A 10,836-nucleotide genomic window follows, 5' to 3' on the forward strand; every position below is an offset into this window, starting at 1 on the left:
AAAAAAAAAATGAATTATTTGGAAGGTAGAAAGGTATGGACAGTGGAATAATATGAGACTTGATGGGTTATATGATGAAAATTATTTTATTTATCATGATAATAATACTATAATTATGTTTAAAAACTATCCTTATTTTTTAGAGATACACATAGAAATACTTACTTCTCTTGTTTTGTTACAAGGACTGGCTATATGGCCCAAGCTGGCCTAGAACTCACTATGCAGTCCACGCTGGCTTTAAACTTGGAATCCTCAGCTTTTGAAGAGCTGGGATTACAAGCATACCACTGTGACTTAGAAATGCTTATTCTGGAAATGCCATGGCATGTGGGATTTGCTTAAAATAATCATGCAGGAACATTAAGATAAATGAAACAAGACTGGCTGGAGCCGAAGACAGCTTAAGTCGGGCACTGGTTACACAGGAGCCCATTCGGCACTCTGTTTGGGGGTACTGGGAATTGAACCCAAAGCCTGGAACATGCTACTCAATCACTCTGCCACTGAGCTAAATTCCCTGTTCTGCACTTTTCAAAAAAAATTATATTATTTTTATTTTATGTGTATGCATGTATTGCCTGCATGTAGGTAAGTGCACCAGTGTCGTGCAATGCCCGCGGAGGACAGAAGAGGCTGTCGGATCCCCTGGGACCGGAGTTATGGACAGTTGTTAGCTGCCATGTGGGTGCTGGGATTTGAACCCAGGTCTTCTTCAAGAACAACCAGTGTTCTTAACTGCTGAGCATCTCTCCAGCGCCCCAGTTCTGCACTTTTTGTATATAGGCAAACTTTTTCACAAAAAAATCAAAGTTTGTGATACTGGGCGTGGTAGCACACCCCTGTAATCTAACACATCAGAGGTGGACACAGGATTAGCAATACAAACTCACTCTCAGCTACGTAGTGAGTTGGAGACCAGCCTGGGCTACATGAAACTGTCTCAAAAGGAAAACCAACTCCCCCTTTTCTCTCTTCATAGAACCTTAAACCAGTCTCCTTTAAATGAAAAGTAGTGATTTTCCTCCGCATTTCATTCACTCAAGTTCATGTAAAAACATGAACAGATTTAAAAAAAATATTTTATTTATTATCTTTATTTTATGGGTATGCGTGTACTGCCTGAATGTATGTGAGTGCACCTATGTTGTGCAATGGCACAGAGATCAGAAGAGGGCTTCGGATTCCCTTGGAACTAGAGTTAAGGACGTTTTGCAGTCGCCATGTGGGTGCTGGGAATCGAACCCGGGTCCTCTGCAAGAGCAGTCAGTGCTCTTTACTGCTGAGCTATCTCTCCAGTCCCTATTGAAGAGATTTTTATGTGATCCTGATAGGCTTCTAAAAACAATGATTTGGCCGGGCATGGTGGCGCATGCCTTTAATCCCAGCACTCAGGAGGCAGAGGCAGGCGGATCTCTGTGAGTTCAAGGCCAGCCTGGTCTACATAGTGAGTTCCAGGACAGCTGGGGCTACAGGGAGACCCTGTCTCAAAAAGACCAAACAAACAAAAAGATTTGGGGTTGGGGATTTAGCTCAGTGGTAGAGCACTTGCCTAGCAAGCTCAAGGCCCTGGGTTTGGTCCTCAGCTCTGGGGGGGGGGGGAGACAAAAACCCCCAATGATTTGGTATACCTTTAATTTTACATTAAAGATGAAAGCTAATTTGTATATTCACATGATCGAGTTTGGAGAATCATATTTATCCTAACTGGGGAGAAGCACTGACTGATGATATACTGTCTTCTATTCCATTTTATTTCCTCTGTGTGTGTGTGTGTGTGTGTGTGTGTGTGTTGTATATAAGCCCGGAGGACGATGCTGGATGTCCTGTATCAATATCAATTTCTGCCTTATTCCTTTGAGATAGTGTCTCTCATTGAACCTGGAGCTAGTCAGCAGCCCCAGCAATCCTCCTGTCTCTGTCCCGCAGAGGGCTGGGATTACAGGTGTATATGTGGCCACACGTGTGCTGGGGATTCAAACTTGGGCCCTCCTGCTCGTCCAGCAAGTGTTCTTAGTAACAGAGCTATATCCTCGGTTCCCTCATTTCTTGTTTTCAAACACTTTATATAATTTCTATTCTTTAAAAATGCATACTTTCCTATTGTTTAGTTGTTTTGTTCTGGCTTGTATCTCACCCAAATAGGCTTTATAATTTTTTAAAAATTATGTATATGTGTGTGTCCTTATATATGGGTATATGCACTGTGAATGCAGTTGCCCTTGGAGGCCAGAGGGGTTGCATTCCCTGGAGCAGGAGGTACTGGTAGACACTCGTACTGGGAACTGGACTTGGATTCTCTGCAAGAGCAGTATGTGCTCTTAACCACTGAGCCATCTCTTTGGTACCCCATACCCCCCTTTTAAGACAGGATCCAAATATGTAGCTTTGGCTGGCTTAGACTGGTCTATATAGACCTGGCTGGCCTTGAATGCCCAGAAATCTGTCTGCCTCCCCCTCCTTCCTGAGTGCTGAGTAAAGGCATGTACCACGTGCCCAGCCCTGAATAGTCTCTTGAGACTATCCTTTCATTTCCTGCATTTATTCTGTAATATTCCCACTGTTATTTCCTGTACCTCTAACCCACAGGCTTTCCCTTTCATTGATTCACCTCCCCGTCCTCCTTTCCTATTCCATTCTTTTTTCTTTTTAAAAATATTTATTTATTTACTTACTTATGTGCATGAATGCTTTGCCTAAATGTATGTATGAACACCATGTGCATACCTGGTGCCCTCAGAGGCCAGAGAGTGTTGGATCTCTTGGAACTAGAATTACAAAGGGTTGTGAGCCACCATGTGGGAGCTGGGAATTGAACCCAGGTCCTCTGATGACAGGGGAACTAATGAACTCTGGCCTCAGTATAACTTTGTTCTGTGTGGTAGATGAATATGTACTAACAAATGTGTTGACAAGAACCTTATTCACTCCTAACAAGAACCATGCTTGGTGATATACGTAGAAGCAACAGGACTTTGGAAACTTCCACTTGTACTCAAATCATAAAGGCCACTCTGAGTTTAGTCTCAGGTTGAGATGAGACAAAGAAGACAACCACAAAAACTTGTCTGCAAATACTGCCTCTTGCAGTCGTCTTTCAGGAAGCACCTGCAGCAATGTGTCTTATTTGTTAAATAGCTAAGATTGCACTGGCATCAGCATCTTACTAGGACATGTCACAATCCTACACTTGCCAGAAATAGCTGCTTCTTTGGTTTTTAAAAAATATTTTATGATTTTTATTTTACATGTATGAGTATTGCTTGCATGTATGTAAGTGTATCTGTGCCATGCTCAAGGAGGTCAGAAGAGGGCATGAGATCCCCTGGAACTGGAGATGGTTGTTGGCTGCCATGTGGGTGCTGGGAACTGAACCCAAGTCTTCTGCAAGAGCAGCCGGTGCTCTTAACCTCTAAGTCATCTCTCCAACCCCATATCTGACTCTTCGTAGAGATCTGCTGTTTACGTTTCCTGTAAAAACCTACGTGGCACATATACTTCTGTGCTTAGAAGCCTCAAATCCACCAATATGATTACTGCCAAGGGATGATGTGAAAAATCCTAAAAACCACTGGGTGTGGTGGTGCACGCCTTTAGTCCCAGCACTTGGGAGACAGAGACGGATCTCTGTGAGTTCAAGGCCAGCCTGGTCTACATAGTGAGTTCCAGGTCAGCTGGGGCTACAGAGAGACCCTGTCTCAAAAAGACTGGAAAAAAAAAATCCTAAAAACCTTTATGAATTTCTGGTCTCGCTCTCAGTTTCTCTGGACATGTCACAATCCTACACTTTCTGGAAATATCTGCTTCTTTGTAAATACCTGCTATTTAAGTTTCCTATAATAGGCACAATACCCCTCAGGGGCACAATACTTCTGTGCTGGAAGCCTCAAATCTACCAATATGGTTACTGTCAAGGGATGATATGAAAAATCCTATAAAAACCTGTATGTATTTCTGGTCTAGGCCTCAGTTTCCCTGGAGCAGGTTTTGCCCAGTCTGGGGCCCATGTGTAATAATAACTTTTGCCACATCCTGAGTACGGTTTGAGTCTTCTCAATGGGCAAGGTCAGTCTGTGGTTAGCTCTCATACAGCTGCAGGAGCAGACAGTGCTCCTAACCTCTGATCCATCTCTCTAGTGCCCTATTCTTCTCTCCATTTCTTTTTTCTTTTTGAGACAGGGCCTCTTTGTAGCCCCAGTTGGTCTGGAACTCACTATGTAGACCAGGCTGAAGGGATAAAGAAGGCCACTACATATCAATAAAGGTAACAGTTCATCAAAAAGGTCTAACAATTGTGAATGCACATGTACTGAGTGTGGGGTCAGAGAGGCCTTGATTCAATAATAGACAACTTCAATACCTTATTCCAAACTAAATATCAGCAAAGAAATTGCAAAGCTAAACTATACCACAGATCAATTGGATTCAACAGGTATCTATAGACTATTCCATCCAAAGATATATAAATACACATTTTTCTCAGCAGCTATGGAACTGCCTCGAAAATTGATCACAAAGCATACCTTAACGAAGACAAAAGAACTGAAAGGATTTTGTGCATCTTATCAGATCACAGTGGAAGCAACAGAACCACAGACACTACAGACATGCTCTGAGCCTGAACTTTTTTATTTTTTTGGTCTTTTTGAGACAGGGTCTCCTTGTAGCCCCAGCTGTCCTGGATTCACTGTGGAGACCAGGCTGGCCTTGAACTCACAGAGATCTGCCTGCCTCTGCCTGAGCCTGAACTTTAAAAAAAAATTTTTATTTATTATTTTTATTTTATGTGTATGCATGTATTACCTACATGTAGGTAAACATACCCATGTCTTGCAATGCCCAGGTCAGAAGAGGCTGTTGTCCCCTGGGACTGGAGTTACAGACAGTTGTTAGCTGCCATGTGGGTGCTGGGATTTGAACCCGGGTCTTCTGCAAGAACAACCAGTATTCTTAACCACTGAGCCATCTCTCCAGCCCTGAACAATGTACTTTTGAATGAGCAGTGGATCTCTGAAGAAATCAGGGGGGAAATTAAGAAATTCCTAGTAGCAAATGAAAACAAGAGAGTAACTTACCAGAACCTTTGGGACACAGCTAACAGGGCTATAAAATAAAGCTTATAGAGTACATTAAAAAACCAGAGCCATCTCTGGAGAAATAGCTCAGTGGTTAAGAACACTGGCTGCTTTTTTTTTGTTTGTTTGTTTTTTTGTTTTTTTGAGACAGGGTCTCCCTGCAGCCCCAGCTGGCCTAGAACTTACTATGTAGACCAGGCTGGCTTCAAACTCACAGAGATTTGACTGCCTCTGCCTCCCAAGTGCTGGGATTAAAGGTATGTGCCACCATGACCAGTTCAAGAACACTGGCTGCTCTTACAGAGGACCTGAGTTCAGTTCCCTAGCACCCACACCGCAGCTAACAACCACCTATAAATCCAGTTCTGGGGGATCCAACACCCTCTTCTGGCTTCCACAGGCACTGCATGCATGTGGCACACTTACATACATGCAGGCAAAACACTCGTACACATAAAATGAAAATATGTAGTAGCTGGCAAGAATAAAATAACGATTAAGGTAGATAGTGAAATGAGACTACAAGAACATGTGGCTCAATCAAACAAAGAGTTGAGGAAGGATCCCTGATCTCAAAACACAGGGAAAACCAGCACCATCTGTGTGTTCAGGACCAGCCTGGTCTACATAGTGAGTTCCAAGCCAGCTAGGGCTACACAGAGAGACCTTATCTCAAAATAAATAAATAAACAAAACAAAAAAAACAAAGAGTTGGTTTTTGAAAAGATAAACAAGGTTGATAGACCTCTAGTAAAACTAACAAAGAGAGAGAAAAAACAAATTAATAGAGATGAAAAGGGGATGTTTTAACAGACTCCACTGAAATAGAGTGGTTATGGAATATTTGGGAAGTTACATTCTAAAAAACTAGAAACTCTGGATGAAATAAATTCTTACTCTGATCATCTACTAGAATTAAACCAAGAAGACATAAACAACTTAAATAGACCTATAACAAGAACTGAGAATGAAACAGTGACTAAAAGTTTCCCACAAAGAAAAAGTTACCCAGGACTGCACAGATTTACTGCTGAATTCTACCAAACCTTTCGTGAGCTAATACCAACACTTCTCAAACTATGCCACAAATAAGAGAAGGTTATTCCTGCTTGTTTGCTTTTTGAGACAGGGTCTCTCTGTAGTCCCCCCCTCCCCCAAGGATTCACTATGTAGACCAGGCTGGTCTCCATCTCACAGAGGTCAGCCCCTGCCTCCAGAATGCTAGGATTAAAAACATGCATCACCACACCCTGATTCCAAAACTCGATAAGGATACAACACCACCAAAAAAGGAAACTATGGACCAATTTCACTGATGAGCACAAACGTAAAAGTTCTCACTAAAATACCTGCAAACTGAATTCAAGAACACATTAAGAATACCATATACCATGACCAATTTGGTTTCATCCTAAGGATCATCTTAAGGCTCACAAATCAATAAATGTGATACAATTTATAAATAGATTTAAGGACAAAAGTCACATGATCATTTTAAAAGATGCAGAAAAGACACCTGACAAAGTTCTATATCCCTTCATGATAAAAATTCTGAAGAAAGAATAGAAAGAACATATCTCAACATAACAAATGTATAAATGAAAAACCGATAGCAAATATTATATTAATTGGGGAAAAACTGCAAATATTTCCTTTAAAATCTTGGAGACCAGGGTGCCCAAGTCTCCGGTTCTTATTCAATATAGTGCTTCAAGTATTGGCTAGAACAATAAGATAAGAGAAATAAATGAATAGGAAAAAAAGTAGAATGATTTCTATTTGCAGGCAACAGGAGCCTGTACTTAAAAACACTCTGAAGATTCCATCAGTAAACTTAGCTCTAATAAACACTTTTGCGGGCATGGTGGTGCACACCTGTAGTCCCAGCACTCGGGAGGCAGAGGCAGGTGGATCTCTGTGAGTTCAGGGCCAGCCTGGTCTACATAGTGAGTTCCAGGACAGCTGGGGCCACAGGGAGACCCTGCTTCAAAAAGACCAAAAAAAAAAAAAAAAAAAAAAAAAAGCCACTTTCAGCAGAGACCAACACACAAAAATCAGTAGGATTTCTATACACCAGCAACGAACTTGCCAATAAAGAAATTAGGAAAATTCTATTCACTGTTTAAAAAAATACCCAAGAATAAACCCAACTAAGGAAATGAAAGTTCTTTATATCACCACCACCACCACCACCACCACCACCACCACCACCACCATTATTGAGACAGGGTCTTTCTGATGCCCTCTTTTGGGCTCTGTGGGTATTGCATGACATGGGTGCACTCATGCATGCAGGCAAAACACTCATGTATGTAAAAAAAATCCAAAAGAAGAAAAAAAAAACCCAAAATACTTGAAGCAATTGAAGAAGGTACTAGAAGATGGGAACACCCATACTTATGGGCTGGCATAATTAATATCACAAAAATGACTGTATTACCAAAAGCAGCCTACAGTCTCAGCACAATCTCCAACAAAATTCCAATGACATTCTTACAGTTATTTATTGGTCTCTTAGCAACAAGGTCTCCCTGAGGCCCCAGTTGGCCTGTAACTCACTATGTAGACCAAGCTGGCCTTGAACTCACAGAGATACACCTGCCTCTGCCTCCAGAGTGCTGAGATTAAAGGCGTGTGCTACCACACCTGGCTCTAATGACATTCTTAAAATTTTTTTTGACTTATTTTATGTGTATGAGTGTTTTGCCTACATGCATGTAAGTGCACCTGTGTTGTGCAATGCCCATGGAGACCAGAAGAGGGTGTCGGATTCCTCAGAAGTGGAGTTACTGGCGGTTGTTAGTCAATGATTGCTAGTTTCCGGGTGTGGATGCTAGGGACCAAGTCCAGGTCCTCTGTAAGGGCAACCAGTGTTCTTAGTGGCTGAGTCATCCCTCCATCTCTCCCAGTGCCCCCCATGACATTCTTCTCAGATTAGAAAAACAGTCCTAAAATTCACATGGAAACATAGTAGACCATGAAAAGCCAATGCAATCCTGAGCAGAAAGAGCAATGCTAGAAGTCTCAGTAATTTATCCCAATTATACACAGTTCAAAAATAGCACAGTACTGGCACAAAAACCTTCCTGTAGTCCAATTTATATATAAACCAAAAGCACTTTTAATGCTAAAGTTTATTCACCTTTTCAGAAATTTACGTAGGCAGTATCACTGGAGGTTTCTGAGTTGCTAAAGTAATCTATGAACATGAACCTGCACTTGTAGCTGTTAGACACAGTGACTGCACACTATAGATGTTTAAATGTGTCATGCTACCTTCTAGCGCAGCAGTGCCTGGTTACTTACATATTAAAATACATACTGTTTACAGTACCTGCCTTTTATCTTATTTCACTTATAATGTCATATGATGGTTTTGGAAACTGTGTATGTAGGTGTATTTGTTTTCCTGAACTTCACTTTAAGATAATAAAGAGGCAACAATATATACTATAAATAGGTTTCAGGTATAACAGAAGTGATAGGTATTGGTAAGACCATTCATGGGCCATATATTCCTCTTAGTAACTGGAAACAAGACGTGATAGAATTTAAAAATGTGTGTGTGTGTGTGTGTGTGTGTGTGTGAGAGAGAGAGAGAGAGAGAGAGAGAGCACATGTGTGTTAGGGGCACATGCAGTGTACATGTGGAGTACATGTGGAGGTGCAGGACACCATCTTCAGATACTTTAAGTCCTTTCTAAAAAAACGGTGCAGTCCTACACACATCCTCCTATATATTTTATATCATCTCTAGAGCCCTTAAAATGCTTAGCACAAGATAAACAGCTGATAAACTATATATTGGAGGGAATAATTCTGAGAAAAAAAACAACAAAACTCCATACATGTTCAGTACAGATAGACCCATACAATGCCTAACCACATTTTTTTTTTAGATAGTCTCACTATATAGACAGGTTGGCCTTGAATGCTCAGAAATTTTCCTACCTCTGTCTCCCGAGTGCTGGGATTAAAAGTGTGAGCCACCATGCCTGGCCTACCTACATCTTGTACCCTTGTACCTCATCATCACTTTGACACCCACCCCCCTCCCCACATAGTTCCAATCTATAGTTTAATCCACAAATATTTCTGGAAGCCCTGGATATGTAGGGCTCCCTACTACATATGTAGTATGTAGTAGGGAGCTGAGAACAAGATCGAGAATCCATTGGGTGAGATGCTGACCTAAGTAGACGATTTTCTCCACACCAGGGTGGTTACTGGACCTAGCAAGTCCCTTTGACCAGGGCGCTTACATTAAAAAAAAAAAAAAAAAAGGCTGGAGCAATGGCTCAGCAGTTAAGAGCACTGACTGTTCTTGCAGAAGACCGTGTTTGAATCCCAGCACCCACATGGTGGCTAACTCCAGTTCCTGGGGATCTGACGCCCTCTTCTGTCCTCTGTGGGCACTGCACGATACAGGTGCATATGGAGGCATAACACTCATACACATAAAATGAAATAAAAAAATCTGTAGACTCACGCCCAAGGTACTTGATCCAAATACATTGCTGGATGGAACTGTAACGTTCCCACCTCCACTGCCACCATCTGGTGTAATGTTAAAAACAAGTATCTCTGAATGTCTGCAAACGGATTTGTCCTTTAGCTTTGGAGAAGCTACATCACAGAAGTGTAGAATTCAGGGAAGACACATTCTCATGACTTCGGTGGTGATGGTATGGAGACCAGCGGCCTTGCTGGGAGAGCGCTCTACCACAGAGCTACATCCTTAGCCAGTCAAGGAAGATTGCTTTTTGATACGACTTTTTCGATTTGTGAAAGACCTTTGACAAATTACCTTAGAGCACTGTATCTTATCTATAGATAACCGAAATGTCTGCAATATTTTCACCCTCTTACAGAGCAATGTCAAGATATTCGCTGGGTTTTGCAACTGTCACACTCAACAGCTGTTAACTCTTATCCTTTACCGTCTCCTCCCTGCCCCAGGATCTACCGGATCACATGCTCACCAGCAGCGGAAACCAGGCGGACAGGGAGGCGAGCCGGCGGCGGGCTGCCCTAGGCGCACTGGCTCGCAGGTTTACCCCAATTGCTTCTGCCCGCGGTCCCCAGTTCAGACCCACTCCAAACAGCCTCTGCCGCTCCGCTCAGCCCCCGGGAGCACCGGCCGGTCGGCCCACACCCTCGTAGTAGCCCGGGCGCTGCTGGGCATGGGCGGCTGCTGAGACCCCGGGCCGAGAAGCCCCAACAGTTGCACGCCGGTCCGTTCCGGGTGCCGCCGCCCGAGGCCCGCGAGGGTCCCGCCGCTCACCGGCTTCGGCCTGCCGGACACCCGGCAGGAGCGGGGTGTTGTCGGTGCTCTCGTCCTCCTCGTTCACCGCCGGACCTCGAACCAGGGGGCCCATGACCACCTGAAAGCCGAAGGGCGCAGCAGCTCGACAGACAGAAGCGCTCCGGAGGATCGCCCTAGCCCTGTTCGGCGCCGACAGGGCGGGGCGAGGGTATGAACCCGTCCCCGGCGCCAGCGACGCCCCGCCCTTCGACGGGCACCCGCGGCCCTCCCGCGCCATCTTAGTTCCGGGCAACTCTGCTGTGGACCCGGCTGGGAGGCTGCGGACCGGAGGGCGTGGCTCGTGGGCGGGTGGGATGTCGGGGGTCCCCGAGGCCAGTAGAGTTGTCCCCCCCTTGCCACCTCTGCCCACCCCCACGACGGCATGTGCCTTAAATAGATTTTGAAGTGGAAAAGCAGTGAACTGCAGATTTTACAGGTAAACCCTAATATAGACAG

The 10,836-nt window shown here is 43.7% G+C and overlaps 1 protein-coding gene across 3 annotated transcripts in view; it reads right to left on the bottom strand.

Moving 5' to 3' along the window:
- Slc17a5 (solute carrier family 17 member 5) overlaps window positions 1–10,549 on the bottom strand; it is a 58,285-nt gene extending 47,736 nt beyond the window's left edge. For 2 of the 3 annotated variants that reach the window (XM_008846109.3, XM_017801349.2), the window contains exon 1: window positions 10,360–10,549. In XM_008846109.3, coding sequence (XP_008844331.1) covers window positions 10,360–10,453 — 94 coding nt within the window. In that variant the 5' untranslated portion in view covers window positions 10,454–10,549. The remainder of the gene's footprint in view (window positions 1–10,359) is intronic. The other variant, XM_008846110.3, reaches the window with a different exon arrangement.
- Between the last annotated feature and the right edge of the window lie 287 nt (window positions 10,550–10,836).

The sequence above is a fragment of the Nannospalax galili genome, unplaced genomic scaffold (genome assembly GCF_000622305.1).
Source record: "Nannospalax galili isolate Female #2095 unplaced genomic scaffold, S.galili_v1.0 scaffold82, whole genome shotgun sequence".
Taxonomy (NCBI): Eukaryota; Metazoa; Chordata; class Mammalia; order Rodentia; family Spalacidae; genus Nannospalax; species Nannospalax galili.